Here is a 27,894-nt window from a genome sequence, read left to right on the forward strand (position 1 = left end):
TGTAAAATGGGGATTAAGACTGTGAGCCCCCTGTGGGGCAACCTGATCACCTTGTAACCTCCCCAGCGCTTAGAATAGTGCTTTGCACATAGTAAACGCTTAATAAATGCCATCATTATTATAATTATTATACTCAGCAAAAAAAAAGCAAACAGTGAGAGTTCCCCCAGAAATTCATCTTTCAGTTGAGCTTCCTGGAACCCTGAAAGCAGGGCGTCCTTTGGGATCTCTAACCCCTACTTTGCTAGCTCACGACCCTTCATCTTTTCGATCAATCCGTCAGTGGTATTTATTGAGCACTTACTTTGTGCAGAGCACTGTACTAAGTGCTTGGGAGAGTACCATACAACAGAGTTAGCAGACACATTTCCTGCTCGCGACTGTCTTCTGTTCCTAATGAGGACATTCTTCTGCTTTTCCTGCATCTCTGATTGTGTAGTTTATGTTCACTCAGTATCTAACTGCTTCTTGATGTCAGCGATGAAGGTTCTGGAGAAGGAAGGATTTTCTGACGGCGGAGTAGAGAAGGTTAAAAGGACACCTTCTCCGGCAAGGAGGTGCCTTAGGCAAGGCTAGGATGTTGGGAGAAGTCAGGATCTTTGCAAAAGTCCGTTCAATGCCACTGGATTAAAAACAGAGCAGGGAAGAAAATTCCACTTGTCTGTTGGGTGACCTTGGGCAAGTCAGCTTCTCTTTGCCTCAGTTACCTCATCTGTAAAAAGGGGATTTAGACAGTGAGCTCCACGTGGAATGAAGACTGTGTCCAACCCGTTTGCTTGTATCCACCTCAGCGCTTAGTACAGTGCCTGGAACATAGTAAGCGCTTAACACATGCCACAGTTATCATTATTATTGGTCCAACCCCCTAATTATAGTAATGGTTTATCGGCTCACCAGGTCTGCTTCCCTGCGACATAACGGTAATCCCATCTTTTAGACTGTGAGCCCACTGTTGGGTAGGGACTGTCTCTATATGTTGCCAACTTGTACTTCCCAAGCACTTAGTACAGTGCTCTGCACACAGTAAGTGCTCAATAAATACGATTGATTGATTGATTGATTGATCTCTGACAGATGGATGGTGACCATGGGCAAGTCAAGCATCCCCCTGGGCCTCAGCTTCCCCATTCTATTTGTTAAGCACTTACTACATGCGAGGCACTGTACTAAACTCTGGGATAGATACAAGATAACCAGGTTGGACACAGTCCCTGTCCCACCTAGGGCTCACGGTCTTAATTCCCATTTTGCAGATGAGATCGCTGAGGCACAGAGAAGTGAAGTGACTTGCCCAAGGTCACCCAGCAAACAAGTGGCAGAGCCAGGATTAGAACCTAGATCTTTCGACTCCCACATCCGTGCTCTTTCCACTAGGCCACCCTACTTCTATGGTATGGATGCTTCTTATGGGTACTGTTGACTATATGGAACCAGGCAAGAGGGATTGACTGACTAAGCACATCCCATCCCCTCTCTCTCCTCCCTTGCTCCGCTCTTTCCCCAGCCCTAAATAAGTCCTTTATAAGAGGTTGGCCCCATACTTTGGTGTCTTGGCTGAAAGACAACAGCGCCATTTGATCTCACTCTTTAGGTCCAAGTCAATCGATCAATTCAGTCAATTCATATTCAGTCAATCAATAATAATAATGATAATAATAATGGCATTTGTTAAGTGCTTACTATGTGCAAAGCACTGTTCTAAGCACTGGGGAGGATACAAGGAGACCAGGTTGTCCCATGTGGGGCTCACAGTCTTAATCCCCATTTTACAGATGAGGCAACTGAGGCACAGAGAAGTTAAGTGACTTGCCCAAAGTCGCACAGCTGGCAAGTGGTGGAGCTGGGATTAGAACCCATGACCTCTGGCTCCCAAGCCCAGGCTCTTTCCACTGAGCCACGCCGCTTCCCTCAATATTCTGTCAATCAGTCAGTGGAGTTAGTGAGCACTTGCTTGTGTGGAGATCACTGTACTAAGTGCTTGGGAGAATATAGTAAGATAGAATCAGTTGATGTGATCCCTGCCCAAAAGGTAAGAATGCGATTCTCACCTTCATGGGATAAGGGGCAAAAAATGGGGACTCCATTTCTGAGGAAGTAGTGAAGAAGGGGCTGTCCTTTAGAGACAGTTGTGTGTGGTCAAAATTTCACCACCAACAACCCCATCTTCAAATAAGGACAGTAATAATAATGGTGGTGGTATTTGTAAAGTTAAAGTTGTAAATTATTACATTCCAAGCAAATCAGTTTGGACACAGTCCCTGTCATTCATTCAGTCATATTTATTGAGTGCTTACTGTGTACAGAGAACTGTACTAAGCACCTGGGAAAGTACAATACAGTAATAAAGGAGACAATTCCTGCCCACAACGAGCTCACAGTCTTGAGTGGGGGAGACAGACATCAATACAAGTAAGCAAATATCAATATAAATAATAAAATTACAGATATATACGTAAGTTCCATGGGGTTGGGAGAGAGGAGAAGAGCAAAGGGAGTGAGTTAGGGTGATGCGGAAGGGAGTGGGAGATGAGGAAAAATAGGGCTTAGACTGGGAGGGCCTCTTGGAAGAGATGTGCCTTCAGTAAGGCTTTGAATGAGAGGGAGAGTAATTGTCTGGAGGATTTGAGGAGGGAGGGCATTCCAGGCCAGAGGTAGGATGTGGGCCAGGGGTCTGTTCTCTGCACACAGACTCGTGTCTGTGGTGAGGCAGGCGAGATGGAGGCACAGTGAGAAGGTTAACACCAGAGGAGCGAAGTGTGTGGGCTGGGCTGTAGAAGGAGAGAAGGGAGGTGAGGTAGGAGGGGGCAAGGTGATGGAGAGCTTTAAAGCCAATGGTGAGGAGTTTTTGTTTGATATGGAGGTGGATAGGCAACCACTGGAGATTTTTGAGGCGTGAGGTGACATGCCCCGAACGTTTCTGTAGAAAGATAATCCAGGCAGCAGAGTGAAGTATGGACTGGAGTGGGGAGAGACAGGAGGTTGGGAGGTCAGAAAGGAGGCTGATGCAATCAGTCAATCAATCATATTTATTGAGCGCTTACTGTGTGCAGAGCACTGTACTAAGCGCTTGGGAAGTACAAGTTGGCAACATATAGAGACAGTCCCTGCCCAGCAGTGGGCTCACAGTCTAGAAGGGGGAGACAGAGAACAAAACCAAACATATTAACAAAATAGAATAGATATGTACAAGTAATGATGTACAAGTATGATGCAGTAATCTTGGTGGGATAAAATAAGTGATTGTACTAACGTGGTAGACTAGTTTTGGATAGAGAGGAAAGGGCGGATTTTAGCGATGTTGTGAGGCTCACAGTCTCAATCCCCATTTTAAAGATGAGGTAACTGAGGCCCAGAGAAGTGAAGTGACTTGACCAAGGTCACACAGCAGACAAGTGGCGGAGCTGGGATTAGAACCCATGACCTTCTGACTCTCAGGACCTTCCTCTATCTACTACGCCATGTTGCTTCATAGCCTCCTCCCCCCTCTCATTCTTTCTCTCCCTTCCTCTCTTCACGTAGCGTATTCATTTGCATAATTGTCTTAATCACCAATTCCCCATTCCAATTTTTGAGGAGGAAATAGAAGATTATTTTTGGAAGTAGTGGTAGCGGCATGTCTGGGGTAGGGCGATGAGTGGGTCTGAATGCTGGAGAAACCAAGCTTCCAGAGTCCTGCAAACTCTGAGGAAGGGGAAAAGGGATCTCGTTAGAGACTCCGGGAAGAGAATGAAATCTGGCGAGGGAAGAAAGGGAACTGAGGCATAGGGAGAAGGGAAGGAAGTGGGAGTTACCTTAGTTAAAGAAAATCAAAATGTTCAGTCCACGTCTCCCCCTTCTCAAGAACCTCCAGTGGCTGCCCATCCACCTCTGCATAAAAGACAAATCCTTCCCTTCAGCTCTCCCCTCCTACCCTCATCTCTTACCTACCCAGCTCCTCTGAAGCCAACCTACTTACTTCTCTTAGATCTCATCTATCTCACCACTAACCCTTTCCCACATCCTTCCCCTGGCCCAGGACTCTGTCGTTTTCCACATCCAACCATCTATCCCTCTTCCCATCTTCAAAACCTTATAAAAATCCCTTCTCCTCCAAGAAGCCTTCCCCGACTAAGCCCCTTTTCCCCCTTCTCCCTTTCCCTTCTGTGGCACCCTTGAACTTGGATTTGATTTGAGCGTGGCTCAGTGGAAAGAGCCCGGGCTTTGGAGTCAGAGGTCGTGGGTTCAAATCCCGGCTTCGCCAGTTGTCAGCTGTGTGACTTTGGGCAAGTCACTTCACTTCTCTGGGCCTCAGTTAACTCATCTGTAAAATGGGGATTAAGACTGTGAGCCCCCCCGTGGGACAACCCGATCACCTTGTAACCTCCCCAGCACTTAGAACAGTGTTTTGCACATAGTAAGCGCTTAATAAATGCCATTATTATTATTATTATTATTCACCCCAGTCTCAGCCCTACAGCACTTATGTACATATCCATTATTTATTTTAATGTCTACCTCTCCCTCTAGACTGTAAGTTCCTTATGGACAGGGACTATGTCTACCAAACTCTACTCTCCCAAGGCTTAATACATTGCTCTGCTCACAGCCAGCTCTCCATAAATACCATTAGTCTATGCCTACCAAACTCTACTCTCCCAAGGCTTAATACATTGCTCTGCTCACAGCCAGCTCTCCATAAATACAATTAGTCGATTGACTAATATTCTACGCTGCACTGGAGAGAGCCGAATGGAAAATCCACAGTCTCAAGTGCCCTCTTACCTTTCTCTTCCTTCTGTCCATTTTTCCACTTTTATTTTCTTCTCTTCTTTTCCTGCTGCCCTCATTTATGTAGCGAGAGACATAAATATGGATACTATATGTCTATATCGATTTATACTATATATATCTACATCTGTATATGCCTATATATTTATATCTATAAATATCTGTCTATAGATCTACATTTATGCATATCTACATGTATGCATGTATGCATATCACATACATTATCCAGTTAGACTATCCGGATTCATTCGGGTAGTGTATTTTTCTGGTCTGTGACAGTTCTCCCTCCAGAGTTCACTTCCACTTAAACCCCTAAACCCCACCAGGAAGAAAAAGAACTGGGGTGAATGGGTGACTGGGTAAAAATGATAACCTCTAGCCTCAAGGGATCCTCAGTTCTCTGCTCTTCCAGGAAATTGGTCTGGGTACAAAAATATCCAGCCGGCTGCTTCTGCAATTAGACGCACACTCCAATCACCAGCTGCGTCTTTTTCTCTTCCAGCAATCTAGGCAAAAGTCTGTGAGTGTGTGTGAGTGTGTGTGTGTGTGTGTGTGTGTGTGTGTGTGTGTGTGTGTGTGTAAAATGCTATTTGTTCTATTTGTTCTGACGATTTTGACACCTGTCTACATGTTTTGTTTTGTTGCTGGTTCAATCTCTCATCTTATCCCGACTGGATTACTGCATCAGCCTCCTCTCTGATCTCCCATCCTCCTGTCTCTCCCCACTTCAGTCTATACTTCATGCCGCTGCCCGGATCATCTCTGTGCAGAAACGCTCTGGGCATGTTACTCCCCTCCTCAAGAATCTCCAGTGGCTACCAATCAACCTACGCATCAGGCAGAAACTCCTCACCCTGGGCTTCAAGGCTGTCCATCCCCTCGCCCCCTCCTACCTCACCCCCCTTCTCTCCTTCTCCAGCCCAGCCCGCACCCTCCGCTCCTCTGCCGCTAACCTCCTTACCGTGCCTCGTTCTCGCCTGTCCTGCCGTCGACCCCCGGCCCATGTCCTCCCCCTGGCCCGGAATGCCCTCCCTCCGCCCATCCGCCAAGCTAGCTCTCTTCCTCCCTTCAAAGCCCTACTGAGAGCTCACCTCCTCCAGAAGGCCTTTCCAGATTGAACCCCCTTTTTCCTCTCCTCCTCCCCCACCCCCTCCGCCCTACCTCCTTCCCCTCTCCACAGCACCTGTATATATGTTTGTACAGATTTATTTATTACTCTATTTATTTTACTTGAACATATTTACTATTCTATTTATTTTATTTTGTTAATATGTCTTATTTTGTTGTCTGCCTCCCCCTTCTAGACTGTGAGCCCGCTGTTTGGTAGGGACCATCTCTATATGTTGCCAACTTGTACTTCCCAAGCGCTTAGTACAGTGCTCTGCACACAGTAAGCACTCAATAAATACGATTGAAATACGATTGTCTGTCTCCCCCTTCTAGACTGTGAGGCCGTTTTTGGGTAGGGACTGTCTCTATATGTTGCCGACTTGGACTTCCCAAGTGCTTAGTACAGTGCTCTGCACACAGTAAGTGCTCAATAAACACGATTGAATGAATGAATGAACAAAACACCAAAGAGGCCAGAGCTACCTCTTTAGCCAACCGACTGTTCTGCCCACACTCTGCAGTTTTTAAACAAAAAATAAAGCAGCAGCCTAGCAGAGAGAAGTGGGGGAGGAACTTGGGGTGGGTTTTTTTTTTTTCTACAGATATATTTCCTAATATAGTGTCAATCGGTGGGAAGTCGGGGTCGGTCTATGGAATTTTGCTTCAAGGACAGCATTATATCTAGGCATCTGTTCTATAAATTAAGAGCTGCAGGGACAGTGCCCCGCCCAGGGTAAAGTCAGTTCATTCAGCGCTCTGGCCGCCGGGCTGCCGTGAATAGGAATACGTGATCCCTGTTGATAACGCAGCAGACCGTGAATATCACACATAGGTGCTGATCGAAGAGAACTTTCTGCCTCTCAGGTAATAAACTCTTAGTAATGTCTTCCTAGGCCTTTGCCAACCCAGAAGACTCCATGAGACACGGAGGCCTGCAGTATTATCGGATCGACCAAGATGTGGAGAGATGCCGCAGGCGAGTACTGACCCTTCATGGCAGGGTGGCCGCTCGGCCTGCCACTAGCCATCCCCCACTGCTGGCCAATTAGCAAAGAACTGCCGCTGGCCTCCAACACTGATGGTAGTTAATTATTAGGCCTGGGCTACAAGGGCGATTTAGTGAAATCCTTCAGAGAGGCATTTTAATAATAATAATAATAATGGTATTTGTTAAATGGTTACTATGTGCCAGGCACTGTACTAAGCACAGAGGTGGACAAGCAAATTGGGTTGGACACGGTCCCCGTCCCACTTGGGGCTCACCGTCTCAACCCCCAATTTACGGCTGAGGTAACTGAGGCATAGAGAAGTAAAGTGACTTGCCCACGGTCACACAGCAGACAAGTGGCGGAGCCAGGATTAGAACCCATGACCTTCTGACTCCGAGGCCTGTGTTCTACCCACTACATCATTCTGCCAGGATTAGAACCCATGACCTCCTTTCTCCGAGGCCTGTGTTTTGGCTCAGTGGAAAGAGCTTGGGCTTTGGAGTCAGAGGTCACGGGTTCGAACCCGGCTCCACCACTGGTCAGCTGGGTGACTTTGGGCAAGTCACTTCACTTCTCCCTTCTAGACTGTGAGCCCACTGTTGGGTAGGGACCGTCTCTATATGTTGCCAACTTGTACTTCCCAAGCGCTTAGCACAGTGCTCTGCACACAGTAAGTGCTCAATAAATACAATTAATTGATTGATTGATTGATTGATTGATTTCCACTACATCATTCTGCTTCCAGCTGCTTCACTTTTAGACTGAGAGCTCGTTGTGGGCATGGAATGTGTCTGTTTATTGTTATATTATACTCTCCAAAGTGCTTAGTAGAGTGCTTTGCACACAGTAAGCACTCAATAAATACAATTGAAAGGACGAATGAATGAATTATGTTTTCAGAGCAGTGTCCATTAACCTACATCAATGACACCAATGAGCCTGTGCCCAGAGTCTAAAAAAATCAGGGTGGAACTTAAAAAAAAAAAAAAAAAAAGCAATGACGCAGTAGGTTTAAAAGAAATTAATTATTCTCTGTTCTCCCTTTTATTATGCTTTTGTTAAGTATTCCTGGAAGCGTGGGTTTATGAGAGAACCCTGATTGTATGTGTTTCCTGCAGGCAGATATTTATGTTGCATTAGCCAGAGGCTTCTAGGGGCCAGTGAGGGTTATTAGGGCTGAGGTCAAGGCAGATTTAGAAAGCAGGGAGATGGATTTTGAACCTGTTGTAGTTGCGTTGTTTTTGCATTAGGCGAACCGAGTAAAATTTCAAGGGTAGCCAGAGAGAAATCTGGTCACATCTGGCTCTGTAGACAACAGGCCTTTCCCTCGATTCCTCGATTGGCTGGTTTCACTGGGAGGACAAGACGTGACTGGAAGCAGCTCTCAGCCAGTAGGGGACATAGAAAACCGGCTATTGAATTTCCCAACCAGGGAAATTTTGTGTAGTAAAATTCAAATGCAGTGTTGCAACACCTTGACGCTACAATGCAGGCAAAGAGAGAGGAGAAGGAAGTGAGCAAGTCCGGCCTGGATCGGTCCTGCTTTCATTTGGTTGTTTGGGTGGCTTCGGCTTTAAAAAGGGTGGTCATTATTCTGAACCATACATTCCAAGCTCCTCCGCCCTGAGTCCCTCCCTTTGTTCCAGCTCATTTGCCCTGGATTGTGTTACCGCAAAAACCTTGGCTCCTGAAAAGTACAAGAACAGGATCTTAGTTCTGACCTTTCCCCCCTCTCTCTTTCTCTCAGTTCCCCACCAATCTCTCGCCCCAAATAGAGCTTGATTCCATCCCACGATGCCTCCGACAGGAGAGCTGCCGAGCTTTTTAGCTGCCCAGACTTGGGGTTGGGGTTCAGAACTCTGTGCTGAGTGGAGTGTGACTTTCAATCAATAATAATAATGATAATGGCATTTGTTAAGCGCTTACTATGTGCAAAGCACTGTTCTAAGCACCATGGGGGGATACAAGGTGATCAGGTTTTTTCACATGGGGCTCACAGTCATCATCCCCATTTTACAGATGAGGTAACTGAGGCTCAGAGAAGTTAAGTGACTTGCCCAAGGTCACACAGCAGACATGTGGTGGAGCTGGGATTCGAAACCATGACCCCTGACTCCAAAGCCCTGGCTCTTGCCACTGAGCCACGCTGCTTCTCTGCCAATCAATGGTATTTATTTAGTTATTGAGAAGCAGCATGGCCTAGTGGATAGAGCGCAGGCCAGGGGGTCAGAAGGACCTGGGTTCTAATCCCGGCTCCATCGCTGGTCTGTTGTGTGACCTTGGGCAAGTCACTTAGCTTCTCTGTGCCTCAGTTACCTCATCTAATCCTGGCTCCATCGCTGGTCTGTCGTGTGACCTTGGGCAAGTCACTTAGCTTCTCTGTGCCGCAGTTACCTCATCTAATCCTGGCTCCATCGCTGGTCTGTCATGTGACCTTGTGCAAGTCACTTAGCTTCTCTGTGCCTCGTTACCTCATCTGTAAAATGGGGATTAAGACTGTGAGCTCCATGTGGAGCAGGGACTGTGTCCAACCCAATTTGCTTGTACCCACCCCAGTGCTTAGTACAGTGCCTGGCACATAGTAAGCACTTAACTTGTAATAATAATAATAATAATGGCATTTATTAAGCGCTTACTATGTGCAAAGCACTGTCCTAAGTGCTGGGGAGGTTACAAGGTGACCAGGTTGTCCCACCGGGGCCTTGCAGTCTTAATCCCCATTTTCCAGATGAGGTAACTGTACTCTCCCAAGCGCTTAGTACTGTGCTCTGCACACAGTAAATGCTCAATAAATGTGACTGAATGAATGAAGGAACGAACTCCTCAGGGCCAAGGCATGTGTCTTCGGATAATAATAATAATAATGGCATTTGTTAAGTGCTTACTATGTGCAAAGCACTATTCTAAGCGCTTTGGATCATTAACTGAAGGCACTCAATCAAGCATCATCCAGGAGATTAGAAAAAAACCTGGTAAAGAGACAGACAGACCCGATAATTGTAATTGGGAGAGGTGGGGACTCCGAAGCCCCTCCATCTGAATCAGGGATGGCTTGCTGTGAAAGGAAAAGAAAGAGTAATTGGCAGGTGCGTGGATTGGGAAGCAAAGGGGAGAAACCTTGACCCATTCATTTAAATGATTTTGGAGTTGCTGGAGTTGACACGTTTCAAACAAATTTCATGTTCTGCTTTTCTCTGCCCCCCTTCAGTACCCTCCCTGGGCTCGGTCTCCCGGTGTGAACCGGGAGGTAGCCCAAGTGGGACAAAGAATGAGATTGGGAGTGTTTTCTGACTCGGAAGAGGTGAGAGAGCCAGCCTTCAGAGGAGGTCTTTGCAGTGCCACAAGCTTTTAGGAAGCTCTCCAACCCTCGCGATTGTATTTTATTTCTTCCCTTCCGAGGGGATGTTTAAGAGTAAGCCCGGGGCAGAGGGCAAACCCAGTTCCCGGTTCCCAGACTCCGTATTTCTGCCCATAGCAGTAGCAGGATCTCAGAACTAGTGGCTTCTTTCTCTGTTCCCTGGGTTCCACTAATAATAATAATGATGGCATTTGTTAAGCGCTTACTATGTGCAGAGCACTGTTCTAAGCGCTGGGGGGGATACAAGGTGATCAAGTTGTCCCCCGTGGGGCTCACAGTCTTAATTCCCATTTTACAGAAGAGGGAACTGAGGCTCAGAGAAGTTAAGTGACTTGCCCAAGGTCACACAGCAGACTAATGAGATGTGGGGGTTCAGGGTTGGAATGAGGGGAACCTAGAATAGGCACCCTGGTGGTTGGAGAGCTCAGCCATTGTGGCTGTTTCCAACAAGATGCAGAGTGTGGTGGTGGTGGTTGGGGGGAGGAGAGGACGTAAGCAGGGACCACGATTTGATCTTTCACACTTAACTCCGTTCCCTTATTATCTCTGCTGGGAGTACAGCCTAGTTCTTAACATCGGGCTGTTTTATGTAGGTCTTAACCAGGAACCAACTTTCTTTCCCTGTCCTGCTGTCGACTCCCGGCCCACGTCATCCCCCTGGCCTGGAATTCATTCATTCATTCATTCAATCGTATTTATTGAGCGCTTACTGTGTGCAGAGCACTGTACTAAGCGCTTGGGAAGTACAAGTTGGCAACAACTAGAGACGGTCCCAACCCAACAGTGGGCCCACAGTCTAGAAGACTAGAATGCCCTCCCTCCACACATCGGCCAAGCTCGCTCTCTTCCTCCCTTCAAAGCCCTACTGAGAGCTCACCTCCTCCAGGAGGCCTTCCCAGACTGAGCCCCCCCATTCCTCTCCCCCTCCCCATCCCCCCTGCCCTACCTCCTTCCCCTCCCCACAGCACCTGTATATATGTTTGTACAGATTTATTACTCTATTTATGTATTTCTTTTATTTTGTACATATTTATTCTATTTATTTTATTATGTTAATATGTTTGGTTTTGTTCCCTGTCTCCCCCTTCTAGACTGTGAGCCCACTGTTGGGTAGGGACCGTCTCTATATGTTGCCAACTTGTACTTCCCAAGCGCTTAGTACAGTGCTCTGCACACAGTAAGCGCTCAATAAATACGATTGAATGAAGGAATGAATTTCTCCCTTTATGGTCAACAAAGCAATCTAGGACTCAATGGCCTGTGCCAGGGAGAGTTTGGTCATTGGAGTCTAGAAGCAGCTGAGCAGTACGGATTTTTAAAAATAATAATAATAATAATGGCATTTATTAAGTGCTTACTACATGCAAAGCACTGTTCTAAGCTCTGGAGTGGTTACAAGGTGATCAGGTTGTCCCATGGGGGGCTCACAGTCTTCATCCCCATTTTACAGATGAGGTAACTGAGGCACAGAGAAGCTAAGTGACTTGCCCAGAGTCACACAGCTGGCAATTGGCGGAGCTGGGATTTGAACCCATGACCTCTGAATCCAGAGGCCGTGCCCTTTCCACTGAGCCATGCTGCTTTTCTGGTATTTGTTCAGCGCTTACTGTGTGTTAAACACTGTTCTAAGCAATGGGGTAGGTACAAGTTAGGTTGGATACAGTCCCTGTCCTGCATGGGGCTTATTCCTAAAGTTCTCCAGTGAAAGAGATGCCATAATCTCCATTAATCGTCAATTCCCACATCTCACAGGTCAATCTATCAATCAGTGGTATTTATTGAGCACTTGCTATGTGCAGAGTACTGTACAGCACTTAGGAGAGTGCTTTGCACATAGTAAGCGCTTAACAAATGCCGTCATCATTATTACTAAGAACCTGGGAGAGTACAACAGAGTTGGCAGTCACATTCCCTGCATGCAGTGAGTTTTAAGTCAAGAAGGGGAGACGAACAATACTATAAATGAATAATTTATAATATATAATTGCAGAGGTGGGGTGAGGTGGGGTTGAGAGTCAGACCAATATCGCATCCTCAAATCAAAGTGTTGGAAGCTGATTCCCTGCCCCAAAGCTCTCATAAAAAAAAGAGAAGGAAATAGGAGGATAATAATAATAATAGTTATGGCATTTATTAAGTGCTTACTATGTGCAAAACACTGTTCTAAGCGCTGGGGAGGTTACAAGGTGATCAGGTTGTCCCACGGGGGGCTTACAGTCTTAATCCCCATTTGACAGATGGGGACAGAACTGAGGCCCAGAGAAGTGAAGTGACTTGCCCAAAGTCACCCAGCTGACAAGTGGCAGAGCCGGGATTTGAACCCATGACCTCTGACTCCAAAGCCTGGGCTTTTTTCCACTGAGCCACGCTGAGGATGTGTGAAGGAGTGAAATATTGGCTGACTTAATGAGAAGCAGTGTGACCTAGTGGATAGAGCACAGAAGAAGAACCTGACTTCTAATCCCAACTCTGCGCTTGTCTGCTGTGTGTGACCTCAGGCAAGTCACTTAACTTCTCTATGCCTCAGTTTCCTCATCTGTAAAATGGGATTAAGGCTGTGAGCCCTATTGTGGAACAGGGACTGTTTCCAACCCGATTATCTTGTATCTACCCCAGCACAGTATCTGGCACATAGTAAGCACTTAGCAAATGCCACAATTACAGCGTGCCTCAGTGGAAAGAGCCCGGGCTTTGGAGTCAGAGGTCATGGGTTCAAATGCCGACTCCGCTACTTGTCAGCTGTGTGACTTTGGGCAAGTCACTTCACTTCTCTGGGCCTCAGTTATCTCGTCTGTAAAATGGGGATTAAGACTGTGAGCCCCATGTGGGACAACCTGATCACCTTGGAACCTCCCCAGTGCTTAGAACAGTGCTTTGCACATAGTAAGCACTTAATAAATACCATTAAAAATTATTATTATTATTAATTGCCCTCCTACCCCCAGCCCCCGGTCAGTCCTGTTGGCACCTGGACAAAGGTGTCACATCACCCAGACCACAGACTACAGCATCTCACCCTGGGCTCTGTTGTTAAATTCTGTGGTATTTGTTAAGCGCCTACTACGTCCCAGGCTTAGCCTGCTGTGTTACAAGGAGGTTACAAGGCGAGCAGGTTGTCCCAAGGGGGCCTCACAGTCTTAATCCCCATTTTACAGATGAGGTAACTGAGGCCCAGAGAAGTGAAGTGACTTGCCCAAAGTCACACAGCTGACAAGTGGCAGAGCTGGGATTTGAACCCATGACCTCTGACTCCAAAGCCCGGGCTCTTTCCATTGAGCCACGCTGCTTCTCTGGTCATGGATTCTAATCCTGGCATGGCCCCTTGTCTTCTGTGTGACCTTGGGCAAGTCACTTAACTTCTCTGAGCCTCAGTTACCTCATCTGTAAAATGGGGATTAAGGCTGTGAGCCCCACGTGGGACAACCTGATTCATTCATTCAGTCGTATTTATTGAGCGCTTACTGTGTGCAGAGCACTGTGCTAAGCGCTTGGGAAGTCCAAGTCGGCAGCATCTAGAGATGGTCCCTACCCAACAATGGGCTCACAGTCTAGAAGGGGGAGACAGACAACAAAACAAAACATGTGGACAGGTGTCAAGTCATCAGAACAAATAGAATTAAAGCTAAATGCACATCATTAACAAAATAAATAAAACAGTATATATGTACAAATAAAATAAATAGAGTAATAAATCTGTACAAACATATATACAGGTGCTATGGGGAGGGGAACCCCCCCACTCAGAACAGCGCTTTGCACATAGTAAACGCTTAACAAATGCCATCATTATTATTACTAAGCACTGGGGTGGATACAAGCAAATCAGGTTGGACACATTCCCTGGTCCATGTGGGGCTCACAGTCTCAATCCCCATTTTCCATATGTGGTAACTGAGTCACAGAGAAGTGAAGTGACTCACCCAGGGCCACACAGAAGACAAGTGGCTGTGCCAGGATTAGAATCCATGACCAGAGAAGCAGCATGGCTCAATGGAAAGAGCCCGGGCTTTGGAGTCAGAGGTCATGGGTTCAAATCCCAGCTCCACCACTTGCCAGCTGTGTGACTTTGGGCAAATCACTTCACTTCTCTGGGCCTCAGTTACCTCATCTGTAAAATGGGGATTAAGACTGTGAGCCCCCTTGGGACAACCTGATCGCCTTGTAACCTCCCCAGCGCTTAGAACAGTGCTTTGTACATAGTAAGCACTTAATAAATGCCATTATTATTATTATTATTATTATGACCTTCTGACTCTCAGGCCCGTGCTCTAGTGACACATTCCCTACCCACAAGAAGCTTACAGTTTAGAAGGGAAGATAGACATTAATACAAATAAATTAATTATGGGGGTGTTCCTAAAGTGCTGTGGGGCTGAGGGTGGGGTGAATAAAGGGGGCAATCCAAGTGCCAGGGCAACACAGAAAATAGAGAGAGAAGTCGGTAGGGACTGTCTCTATATCATCATCAATCGTATTTATTGAGCGCTTACTGTGTGCAGAGCACTGTACTAAGAGCTTCTATATGTTGCCAACTTGTACTTCCCAATCGGTTAGCACGGTGCTCTGCACACAGTAAGCACTCAGTAAATACGATTGAATGAAAGTGGAAATGAGGGCTCAGTCAGCGAAGATCTCTTGGAGATGTGATTTTTAATAAGGCTTTGAAGATGGGGAAGGTGATGGTCTGTCAGATAGGAAGGGGGAGGGAGTTCCAAACCAGAGGCAGGACGTGGGCAAGGTGGTTGGCAACAAGATAGACGAGATTGAGGAACAGTGAGTAGGTTTCATCAGAGAAGTGAAGTACGTGGGCTGGCTTTGAGAAAGTCAGAGATAAGGTAGGAGGGATGGAGCTGACAGTGCTTTAAAGCCTGCGATAAGCGGTGTGGCTCAGTGGAAAAAGCCCGGGCTTTGGAGTTAGAGGTCATAGGTTCGAATCCCGGCTCTGCCACGTCTGCTGTGTGACCTTAGGCAAGTCACTTAACTTCTCTGAGCCTTAGTTCCCTCATCTGTAAAATGGGGATTAAAACTGTGAGCCCCACGTAGGACAACTTGATCACCTTGTACCCGCCCCAGCGCTTAGAACAGTGCTTTGCACATAGTAAGCACTTGACAAATGCCATTTTTATTATTATTATTATTATTATTATAAGCTCTCCTGTCATAGTCTGTATATGACTATGTCAAGCACTGTTCTAACCACTGGGTAAGATACAGGGCAATCATGTCGGACACAGTCTCTACCCTACATGGGGCTCACAGTCTAAAGTAAGAGGAAAAACAAGTATCGAATCCTGTTGCCAACAGGATCTTGTTACAAGTTGCCAACTTGTCCTTCGCAAGTGCTTAGTACAATGCCCTGCACACAGTAAGTGCTCAATAAATACGATTGAATGAATGAATGAATGAATGTATATAATAATGGCATTTATTAAGCACTTACTATGTGCAAAGCACTGTTCTAGGCGCTGGAGAGGTTACAAGGCGATCAGGTTGTCCCACGGGGGGCTCCCAGTCTTAACCCCCATTTTCCAGATGAGGGAACTGAGGCCCAGAGAAGTGACTTGCTCAAAGTCACACAGCTGACAAGTGGCGGAGCCGGGATTTGAACCCACGACCTCTGACTCCAAAGCCCGGGCTCTTTCCACTGAGCCGTGCTGCTTCTCTTCTATGCAGGTGTAGGTGGCCTCCCTCCTCAGCTTTTGATCTTCCGATCTGTGCCTTAAAACAGGTTGGGTTCCAGAGATCTTGCACCCGTGATTATTGGTTTCCAGACCGTGTGGGTAGGACCATACAGCATCGAGAAGTTGGGCAGCAGTGAAAGGAAAAAAAGGAGAAACCAGAGGGTCTAATTTAAGCAGCGTGGCTCAGTGGAAAGAGCCCTGGCTTTGGAGTCAGAGGTCATGGGTTCAAATCCCTGCTCCGCCAATTGTCAGCTGTGTGACTTTGGGCAAGTCCCATAACTTCTCTGTGCCTCAGTTCCCTCATCTGTAAAATGGGGATTAAGACTGTGAGCCCTCCATGGGACAACCTGATCATCTTGTAACCTCCCCAGCGCTTAGAACAGTGCTTTGCACATAGTAAGCGCTAATAAATGAATGAATGAATGCAGTCCTGAGGGAACCTGAGCAGGATTGCTGGGTGATGCAGGAACCCCTCCCTTACCCCCCCTCCCCAATTTCAGGGCTCTGTCCTGCTTTATTTTATTTGTAAATATTCTATTTATTTTATTTTGTTAATATGTTTTGTTTTGTTCTCTGTCTCCCCCTTCTAGACTGTGAGCCCGCTGTTGGGTAGGGACCGTCTCTATATGTTGCCAACTTGTACCTCCCAAGCGCTTAGTCCAGTGCTCTGCACACAGTAAGCGCTCAATAAATACGATTGAATGAATGAATAAATGAATAAATGCCATCATTATTATTATTATTATTATCATTATTATTTCTAGACTGTGAGCCCACTGTTGGGTAGGGACCGTCTCTAGATATTGCCAACTTGTACTTCCCAAGTGCTTAGTACAGTGCTCTGCACACAGTAAGCGCTCAATAAATACGATTGATTGATTGATTGATTTCTGTATCCCCAGGGGTGTGGGACCGATAAATGTTCAGCCTGCATCTAGCAGCATGGCCTAGTGGAAAGAGCACGGGCCTGGGTGCCAAAGGACTGAGGTTCTCATCCAGCTCCACCAACTTGTCCTTCCCAAGCGCTTAGTACAGTGCTCTGCACACAGTAAGTGCTCAATAAATACGATTGAATGCCCCATCTGAGTGACTCCTGGTGAGTCCCTGAACTCCTCTCTGCTTCAATTATCTTATCTGTAAAATGGGGATTCAATACCTATTGTTCCTCCTACTTAGACTGTGAGCCCCATGTAGGGCAGAGCCTGTGTCCGACATGATTGCCCTGTATCTTACCTAGCGGTTAGAACAGTGCTTGATTCATTCATTTATTCAATCGCATTTATTGAGCGCTTACTGTGTGCAGAGCACTGTACTAAGCGCTTGGGAAGTACAAGTTGGCAACATATCGAGACGGTCCCTACCCAACAACGGGCTCACACTCTAGAAGGGGGAGACAGACAACAAAACAAAACAAGTGGACGGGTGTCAAGACGTCAGAACAAAACTTGATACGTAGTGAGCGCTTAACAAATACCTTAGTGGATAGAGAAGCAGCATGGCTCAGTGGAAAGAACACGGGCTTGGGAGCCAGAGTTCATGGGTTCTAATCCCACCCCCGCCACATGTCTGCTGTGTGACCTTGGTCAAGTCACTTATTTCTCTGAGCCTCAGTTACCTCATCTGTAAAATGGGAATTAAGACTGTGAACTGAGAAGCAGTGTGGCTCAGTGGAAAGAGTCCGGGCTTTGGAGTCAGAGGTCATGTGTTCAAATCCCAGCTCCGCCAATTGTCAGCTGTGTGACTTTGGGCAAGTCACTTCACTTCTCTGTGCCTCAGTTCCCTCATCTGGAAAATGGGGATTAAGACTGTGAGCCCCCTGTGGGACAACCTGATCACCTTGTAACCTCCCCAGTGCTTAGAACAGTGCTTTGCACATAGTAAGCGCTTAATAAATGCCATTATTATTATTATTATTCTAATAAGTAACTGAGGCACAGTGAAGTGACTTGCCCAAAGTCACCCAGCTGACAAGTGGCGGAGCCGGGGTTAGACCCCACGACCTCTGACTCCCAAGCCCGGGCTCTTTCCACTAAGCCACGCTGCTTCTCTACGGGCAGAGGGTGGGTCCCCCCGCGGCCCCAGATTCTTGATCTGTACCATTTCCATTCCAGAGCCCACCGGAATGATATGGAGACCATCTTCCCCTTCCTGTTTCTGGGAGCCATCTACTCCTTCCTCCACCCGAACCTCTTTGTAGCCCGGATACACTTCCTCGTCTTCTTCGTGGGGCGGACGGTGCACACGGTGGCCTACCTGCTGAAGCTGAAGGCTCCCACCCGCTCTGTGGCCTACTGCATAGCCCAGCTCCCTTGTTTCTCCATGGCTCTGCAGATCCTCCTGGCCGTCATAAAGAACTGGTGATCGGCAGCCGAGCGTGGGGCCGCACTCTGAAGACGGAGGACAATGAGACCCTAGCACCCCAGCAGCCCCCCCAAACCTGCCCCCCTACTGACTCCTCCCTGCAGGAATTTCCAGATTGACAAGACTCCTGGATGGCGAGCAACTTGCAAGATGCCTCTGCTTGCGTGAGCGTGCTTGCTCTCCCATATATTTAGGGATGCACCTTGATGGTGTGTGTGTATGCGCGTGCGTGGACGCCCATCTATTTAGGTATACAACTGTGTGTGTGTGCATGTGAGTGTGTCTATGTGCACGTGCGTCCATATAGTAATAATGATGATGGCATTTGTTAAGCGCTTACTATGCTAAGCGCTGGGGAAGATACAAGGTGATCAGGTTGTCCCACGGGGGGCTCACAGGCTTCATCCCCATTTTCCAGATGAGGCCCGGAGAAGTGAAGTGACTTGCCCATAGTCACACAGCTGACAAGCGGCAGAGGTGGGATTTGAACCCATGACCTCTGACTCCCAAGCCCGGGCTCTTTCCATTGAGCCACGCATTTAGATATACACGTCTTTCCCCCTTCTAGACTGTGAGCCTGTTGCTGGGTAGGGACCATCTCTATATGTTGCCGACTTGTACTTCCCAAGCACTTAGTACAGTGCTCTGCACACAGTAAGCACTCAATAAATACGATTGAATGAATGAATGAATGAATGTGTGTTTGTGTATGTATACGTGTGTGCTTCTTCGCTCATATATTTAGGCATACGTGTCTATGCATGTGTGCATGTTTTTGTGCATGTGTATATGCATGCCCATATATTTAGGCATACATATGTGTGTGTACGTGTGTCTGTGTATGTGCACGCGTGTTTGTGTATCTGAATGATTGCAGGAGCTTGCAAGTGTGAGAATGCTTGGTTACAGGCAGGAGGGAATGACTGTTGGAATAAATGTAGGTTAACTCCAGGAATTCAGTGTGAGGCTGGAGACGCCAGGACTTTGTTGGGGTGGCCATTTGGATACAAACTCCACTATAGTAATCAATCAGTCAATCGTATTTATTAAGCTGCTACTATGTGCAGAACACTGTACTAAGTGCATGGTAGTGTATAACAGAATTACTAGACATAATCCCTCCCCTTAAGGAGTTTATAATCTAGTAGGGGAGACAGATGTTAAGATTAATATACAGATAGGAAAAGGATATATATATATATTTGAATTAGTACCTAAGAGCGCATTTAAGATATGTAAAATATGCTATGGGAGGTTGCTTAAATGCCGAGGAGGCAGTGGAGATGTAAGTGTGGAGATTATAAATTAATCAGGGTGAGCCTCCTGGAAGAAATGTGATTTCAGAAAGGCCTTGAAGGGAGAACTGTGGGCTGTCCGCTCTGGAGGTGTGAGGGAGTTTCGGGTAGTGGGGGAAGATGAGAGAAAGAGATCAGTGGCAGGAGAGACAAGACCAAAGCATGGTGAGTAGGTTAGTTTGAGAAATAAAGAGTGTGATCTGGGGTGTATTGAGTGTTGAGAGTGGATTAGTAGGACGGAGAGAGCTCAGTACCCTAAAGATAGTGGTCAGGAGTTTATGCCTGATGCAGAGAGGAATGGGTAACCAGTGGAGTTATTTGAGGAGTTGGGAGATGAGTACAGAGTGACATTGTAGAAAATGATCCGGGCAGCAGAGTGAAGTCTGGCCTGAAAAAGGGAGAGGCTGGAGGCCTGGAGATTGGAGAGGATGCTGACGCAGTAGTGAAAAAAGGTTATGATAGATGCCTGGACCAACCTGATGGTCATGTAGATGGAGAAGTAGGGTTTGGATCATGGAAATGTTGTCAAGGAAAAATCCAACAGGATTTGGAGACGGACTGATTATGGGAGTTGAAAGAGAGGGAGGAGTCAAGGTTGCAGGCTTCCGAGACAGGGAGGGTCATTGGTCACCAATAATGGGATTGTTAGCGAGGAGGAGAGGAGCTGGGAGGGAAGATGATGAGTCCAGTTTTAGACATATTGAGCTTGAAGTGGCAGAGGGACATCCACATGGAGATATCCTGAAAAATGTGAGATTTCAGGGAAAGAGAGGGGCCAGAGTTAAAATCAGTTAGATTTGGAAGTCATCTGCATAGAGGTGGGAGGTGAAGCCATGGGAGTACCCGAGCTCCCCAAGGGCGTATACGTAAAGGGAGAAGAGAAGGAGACCCAAAACAGAGCTTTGATGAACACCCCACACCCACAGGGAAAAGCACGAGTCCGTGAAAGAACCAGAAAGATTTACCAGAGAGGTAAGCGGGGCACTGGCAAATCCAAAGCTGGAGAAGGTGTCCAGTGAAAGAAAACGATCCAGTGTGTTGAAGGCAGCTGAAAGGTCAAGGAGGATTAAGACAGAGTAGAGTCCGTTGGATTCGGAAAGAAGGAGATCACAGTGATCTTGGACAGAGTGGCCTTAGTGGAGTGAAGAGGACCGAGATTGGATTGTAGCGGGTAAAGAAGGGAGTTTGAGGAAAGAAGAGTCAGTGGGTTTATACAATCTGCTTCCTACGTTTGGACAGCAATTGAAGAAGAGAGATGGGGTGATAGCTGGGTGGTCCAATGGGACCTGAGAAGGTGTTTTTAGGAGAAGGGAGAAGGGGGCATATTTAAAGAAAGAGTGGAAGGCACCATCAGAGGGAGAGAAGTTTAAAAATGGCATTCAGTGTGAGAAGAACAGTGCTTCAGCGCTTAGAACAGTGCTTTGCACATAGTAAGCGCTTAATAAATGCCATCATTATTATTATTATAAGAAGTGTGGGCACAAGCGTTTTTAGATTGTGAGGTGGGTTTGGTAAGGAATCATTCGCGGAGGGGGTAGATTTTGAATGCATGCAGATGTTTCGAGAGACAGCCGAGAATGACGAGAGATGAAGATGGTATTGGAAAATCTAAATGTGACTGGCTCTCTGGAGAAATTAGTTTTTACTTCACTTTCCTATATTGTCAGGCTCTTAAGCAGGACTGCCCTGCCTGGTTGATCTTGAGAAAAAGTACTGAATTCTTTCCCAATCAGTCCAGGGTGGAAGTGAGTGGCATCTCTCCTATCTAGATTGTGAGTCCTATGGGGGGCAGGGACTTAATCTAACCTGATAACCTTGTATCTACCCCAGTGGTTAGAACCGTGCTTGCCACATACTAAGCACTTAACAAATATTATTATCATTGTTATTGTTATTGTTATTATTATTATTGCTATTACTATTATTACTTCTAGGATCAGGACAGGAAGGGGCAGTCCTGTTTCTCTGATGGAAGTCCAGAGAAAGCCTTACATTAAGGAAAATGTGTACCAAAACAATAACAATAATAATAAGCATATAAAAAGTATCCTTATCACTATGGCCACCTTCGAGCGGCCATTCAGTAATTCTTTTTGAACACCTCCTGTGTGCAGAATACTGTACCAAGTGCTGGGGAAAAATGCAAGAATGATAAATCAGATACTGGCTCCCGGGGGCTCGAAATCTAAGAATAAGGAAGGGGGATTGGTGATGAATGCACAGGGAAGGATGGAAAGAAAAATCACAAAACAATGTGAGGAAAAAAGGCCAACACTAAAGCAAATCAAGTTCCAATACATTATTATCATAAAAGGAGCAGTCTTCAGGCTTGTCATCGCTCCAGAAGTCCAGTCCAGAGCCCAACAGTCACAAATGTACCGAATGGTTTTAAGGGTTTGGAACCTTTCCTTCTGTCTGTCCTGGTCCCAGTATTCCCGGTGGGACAGGGCGGGACAGGAAACCGAGAATACAGAAAGGATGGGAACCCGATTTGTGCAACCTCGGAGACTGCACAGAAGACACATCTTTACTGTCTTGCCTGAGATATACATTAAAGGTATTTCTAATTACTACTAAACTGCATTTTTTGGTAAACTTACCCTTGAAACTTAATTGACTTTTGCCTAATTGTGTCTACTGCTGCCCAAGCTAATGTTGATGAAATTTCCAGGCTTTTCTGATGGCCTCACTTGTATCAGCAGTGAAGTTCAGGCCTTGGCTAGAGCTTAAATAACCTGGAGTATCAAATGACCCTACTGTCCTGCTTTACCTGTTGCTGAACAATGATGGTATAATGTTGTATTTTACACTTTCATTACAGTGAGAAGCAGCGTGGCTCAGCGGAAAGAGCCCGGGCTTTGGAGTCAGAGGTCATGGGTTCAAACCCCAGCTCTGCCACTTGTCAGCTGTATGACTTTGGGCAAGTCACTTAACTTCTCTGTGCCTCAGTTCCCTCATCTGTAAAATGGGGATTAAGACTGTGAGCCCCACGTGGGACAACCTGCTCACCTGGTAACTTCCCCAGTGCATAGAACAGTGCTTTGCATATAGTAAGTGCTTAATAAATGCCATTATTATTGTTATTTCCCAGAATCCTTATGCTGTAAGGAACAGCAGGAGATATTCTCCTGACTCTACTTTACTAGAAAGCTGCATGGCCTAATGGATTGAGCATGGGCCTGGGAATCAGAAAGGCCTGGGGTCTAATCCCGGCTCCACCACTTGTCTGCTGTGTGACCTTGGGCAAGTCACTTAACTTCTCTGTGCCTCCGTTTCCTCATCTGTAAAATGGGAATTCAATACCTGTTCTCCCTCCTACTCGGACTGTGAACCCCATGTGGGACAGGGACTTTGTCAGATCTGGATATTCTGCATCTTCCCTAGTGCTTCGTATAACGCTTGGAACATTGTAAGTGCTTAACGCATTCCATTATTATAATTGTCTTTCTTATTCTTATTATTATCATTAGGAAACTGAGGTCCAGAGAGGTTAACTGGTTAAGATTATACAATGGGTCAGTGATGGAGCCAGAAACAAAATTCCTAGCTGTCCATCTAATATTTATTCTACAAGATGCCTGTTTCCTTCCCCCGTTCCAACACGTAGAAGGCCGCAGTAAAGTGAAAACCGAGGTCATCCTCTGACCCGCTCCTCGACTCTCGCAATGACCTGGGCGTCTGTCTGCGAAATAGGGAAGAATAAGACCCACCTACCATCTCAGGGCACCATTGGTGAGATACCTCCTCTTTAGTGAGCGGAGACTCAACGAGCCAACGGTAAGAGATGGAAAGAGGTAACGGTTTCTTGGAGATTGGTTTGGCTTCCGGATGCTAACAGCAGACGGATCTAGTCAATCATATTTACTTAGCACTTACCATGTGCGGGGAACTATACTAAGTGCTCGGGAGAGTAAAATATAGCAATATAATAATGGCATTTGTTAAGCACTTACTATGTGCAAAGCACTGTTCTAAGCGCTGGGGGGATAGAAGGTGATCAGGTTGTCCTATGTGGGGCTCACAGCCTTCATCCCTATTTTTCAGATGAGGGAACTGAGGCCCAGAGAAGTGAAGTGACTTGCCCAAAGTCACCCAGCTGACAATTGGCAGAGCCGGGGTTTGAACCCATGACCTCTGACTCCAAAGCCCGGGCTCTTTCCACTGAGCCACGCTGCTTCAGATGCCACCTCTTTGTCTGGGAATGGCACCATGATGCCCCCGTGTAGTTACTGTGCACTGGGTAAGCATAGGAGGAACTGAGGTGAGCCTCGGGTGAAGCAATTTCCCAAATATTTCATTAGTATTTGCAGCTTCCTAAGGGAAGAATTCAGATTTCCTTCAACTTCAAGTGGGATGGAGGTGAAGCCTCAGTAAAATAGAACCCGAGAAAGGGTTTGGCAGTGACCTTTTCGATCACTCTTGAGAAATACCTTAACTCCCTGATTCCCTACTGCGACCCAGCTCTCACACTTCACCCCACTAATATTCGCTCCACTAATAATAATAATGATGATGGTATTTGTTAAGCACTTACTATGTGCAAAGCACTGTTCAAAGCGCTGGGGAGGTTACAAGGTGATCAGGTTGTCCCACGGGGGGCTCACGGTCTTAATCCCCATTTTACAACTGAGGCCCAGAGAAGTGAAGTGACTTGCCCAAAGTCACCCAGCTGACAGTTGGTGGAGCTGGGATTTCAACCCATGACCTCTGACTCCAAAGCCCGGGCTCTTTTCACTGAGCCACGCTGCTTCCTCCATATCCTCTATCTCAGCGCCGACCCCTCGCCCACGTCCTGTCTCTGGTCTGGAAATCCCTCCCTCTTCATATCTGACAGGTGATCGCCCTCCCCACTTTCAAAACCAAAGCCTCAAAATCAAAATCAATCCTCCAAGAGACCTTCCTCTACTAAGCCCTCATTTCTGTGAAGCAGCATGGCTCAGTGGAAAGAGCACGGGTTTTGGAGTCAGGGGTCATGGGTTCAAATCCCGGCTCTGCCACATGTCTGCTGTGTGACCTTGGGCAAGTCGCTGAACTTCTCGGAGCCTCAGTTACCTCATCTGTAAAATAGGGATGATGACTGTGAGCCCCCACGCGGGACAACCTGATCACCTTATATCCCCCCAGCGCTTAGAACAGTGCTTTGCACATAGTAAGCACTTAACAAATGCCATTATTATTATTTCTTCTTCTCTCCTTTCTGCACTGACTTTGACTTGGATTCGTCCCCTATCTTCACCACCCCCCAGCATCATAGCACCGAAGTACATATCCAGAATTTAAACTTCTTTTATATTAAAGTCTGTCTCATCATCATCATCATCAATCATCAGTCGTATTTATTGAGCGCTTACTGTGTGCAGAGCCCTGTACTAAGCGCTTGGGAAGTACAAGTTGGCAACATATAGAGACAGTCCCTACCCAACAGTGGGCTCACAGTCTAAAAGTCTCCTCTTCTAGACTGTAAGGTTGTTGTAAGCCAGGAATTTATGTACCATCTCTGTTTAGTTTAGTGTTGTATATGCAATAAGTGCTCAATTAATACGATCGATTGATTTGAGATAATAATAACAATAATAATAATAAAAGCAGTATGACCTAATGGGTAAAGCACAGGCCTGACTTCCAAGTCCTTCTGACTTGGGTTCTAATTCCAGCCTTGCCACCTATCTGCTGTGTGACCTTGAGCAAGTCACTTCACTTTTCAGTGCCTCAGTTTCCTCATCTGTAAAATGGGGATTAAGACTGTGAACCCCTTGTGGGACAGGGACTGTATCTGACCTAATCAGCTTTTATCTAACCCAGTGCTTAGAACAGTGCTTGGTACCTACTAAGCACTTAACAAATGCTTTTATGATGATGATGATGATGATGATTATCACCTCCCAATTTAACACCAAGGTTCTAATCGCTGGTAACAGTCACTGCAGGGAACAACTGGGGCCTAAAAGCTGCTGCTCTCCGGGTGGCAGGGGTGGGGAAGGGAGGAGGGGGATTGGGCTCAGCATCCCAAAAATATTACCAGTCCCGTGCCAGACCGATACTCTCCACACTGCCCACCTCCCCTAATTAAATCCCACTCTCCAACCCTGGAACTTTCATTCTGTGAACCATCCGTTTACCCCATTCCTCTACACTCGTGGGCAGGAAGCGTGTCTACCCACTGCGTTATATTGTACTCTCCCAAACGCTTAGTACAGGGCTCTGCACACAGTCAGCACTCAATAAATACCACTGATTGATCCCTGGGAAGTCTTCTCCTTTTAGGGCCAGAGGGAATGTTGTCTTGTGGTCCTCCTGGACATCCAAACCCGGTTGTCTAGGTGCCTAATGATTGAACCAGCCAACCCTGGGGGAAGTCTCTCCTGATATGAAAAGACTTTGTGGAGGGAGGATATTGTCTAGGTGCCTAATGATTGAACCAGCCAACCCTGGGGGAGGTCTCTCCCGATATGAAAAGACTTTGTGGAGGGAGGATACTACATAAAAGTTTGGTTAACTTCCTCTCTCGCTGGATGTTCTTCTTTATCTTTAGGGAGGTAGCGAGTAGAGTGCCTGGCACATAGTAATCAATAAATCTATCAATCGCGTTGATTGAGTGCTTACTGTGTACAGAGCACTGTACTAAGTGCTTAGGGGAATACAATGTAACACTATAACAGAGTTGGAAGACACGGTCCCTGCCCACAGGGAGCCTCCATTCAGAAGGTGGGAGACAGGCATTAATATAAATGAATAAATTGTGGATATGTCCAAAAATGTTGTGGGGCTGGCAGGTGGGGTGAACAAAGGAACCAAATCACGGAGATGCTGAAGGAGGGAGTGGGAGAGGATGAAATGAGGGCTTAGTCAGGGAAGTCCTCTTGGAGGAGACGTGCCTTCAGTAAGGCTCCGAAAGTGGAGGGAGTAATTGTCTGTGGGATATGAAGAGGGAGGGCGTTGCAGGCCAGAGGCAAGACGTGGGCGAGAGGTCGGCGGCGAGAAAGATGAGCTTGAGGTACAGTGAGAAGGTTGGCATCAGAGGAGAGAAGTATACGAGCTGGGTTGAAGCAGGAGAATGGCAAAGTGAGGTAGGAAGGGGCACGGTGATTGACAGAAGTAGTACCCAACAGATACCACTAAAAAAAAAAAATCAGCATTTAGGAGATGTGACTGCTCTCTAATGTCCCAGGACGTCTCAGGATTAATGTCTGCCAAGTCTGTTACATCGTACTCTCTCAATCACTTATCACAGTGCTCTTCACACAGTAAGCACTCAACAAATCTGATCGATTGATCAGTGAGCCTCTCTACCACTCGGCTTCTCCAGTTCCGCAGCCCTCTTCTGCGGAGGAGACAGCTGTTGCTCCCGGAACCAGGCCCGCACATGAAACTTGCCCAGACTCAGGTATTTGTACATTTTAAAGATGGTTCGCAATAGACGGGGCCGTCTGTCCCTCCACTGTTGGACTTCTACTTCCATTCGATCCGGGTTGGGAAATCCCTGGTTTCGGCAGGTGATAGCGAGCCTCAGCACAGTGCAGGCATCTTAATCATATTTATCGAGCGGTTACTCGGTGCGGATCATTGTCCCGTCTCGTCTTATGCTGTCAAGTCGTCTCCGACCCATAGCGACGCCATGAACACCCCACCTCCATCTGCGATTGTTCTGATAGTGTATCCACAGACTTTTATTGGTAAAAATCCGGAGGTGGTTTATCATTGCCTTCTTCCATGCAGTGAACCTGAGTCTCCACTCTCGACTCTCTCCCATTCCGCCGCGGCCCGACACAGGTGAGTTTTAACTTGTAGCAGATTGCCTTCCACTCGCTAGCCACTGGCCAAGCTAGGAATGAAATGGGTAGGCCTCTGCTTGACTTTCCCTCCTGTAGTCGAGACTGGTAGAGTCCTGGAAACTCTCCAGGTGCGACCCTGAGAGGGGTTTGGGAGAGTCAGATGACTGTACTAATCACTTAATAATTACATAATAACTATGGTATTTGTTAAGCACTTGCTATGTGCCAAGCACCGTACTAAACACTGGGGTGGGTACAAGCAAATTGGGTTGGACAAAATCCCTGTTCCACAAGGGGCTCACAGTCTCAATCCCCATTTTACAGAGGAGGGAACTGAGGCACAGAGAAGTGAATAATAATAATAATGATGGCATTAGTTAAGCGCTTACTATGTGCAAAGCACTGTTCTAAGCACTGGGGAGGATACATCATCATCATCATCATCATCAATCGTATTTATTGAGTGCTTACTGTGTGCAGAGCACTGTACTAAGCGCTTGGGAAGTACAAGTTGGCAACATATAGAGACAGTCCCTACCCAACAGTGGGCTCACAGTCTAA

The 27,894-nt window shown here is 46.7% G+C and overlaps 1 protein-coding gene and 1 non-coding gene across 2 annotated transcripts in view; one reads left to right on the forward strand and one right to left on the reverse strand.

The window, feature by feature from the left end:
• The window catches only part of PTGES (prostaglandin E synthase), a 52,758-nt gene extending 34,131 nt beyond the window's left edge, over window positions 1–18,627 (forward strand). The window contains exons 3-4 of the mRNA XM_038745760.1: window positions 6,771–6,853; window positions 18,017–18,627. Coding sequence (XP_038601688.1) covers window positions 6,771–6,853; window positions 18,017–18,266 — 333 coding nt within the window. The 3' untranslated portion in view covers window positions 18,267–18,627. The remainder of the gene's footprint in view (window positions 1–6,770; window positions 6,854–18,016) is intronic.
• An 8,714-nt stretch (window positions 18,628–27,341) lies between these two features.
• LOC119927602 lies at window positions 27,342–27,479 on the reverse strand. Its single transcript, XR_005450589.1, has one exon. It is a non-coding gene; the product is annotated as a small nucleolar RNA SNORA7 (small nucleolar RNA).
• Between the last annotated feature and the right edge of the window lie 415 nt (window positions 27,480–27,894).

This window comes from Tachyglossus aculeatus, chromosome 4 (genome assembly GCF_015852505.1).
Source record: "Tachyglossus aculeatus isolate mTacAcu1 chromosome 4, mTacAcu1.pri, whole genome shotgun sequence".
Taxonomy (NCBI): Eukaryota; Metazoa; Chordata; class Mammalia; order Monotremata; family Tachyglossidae; genus Tachyglossus; species Tachyglossus aculeatus.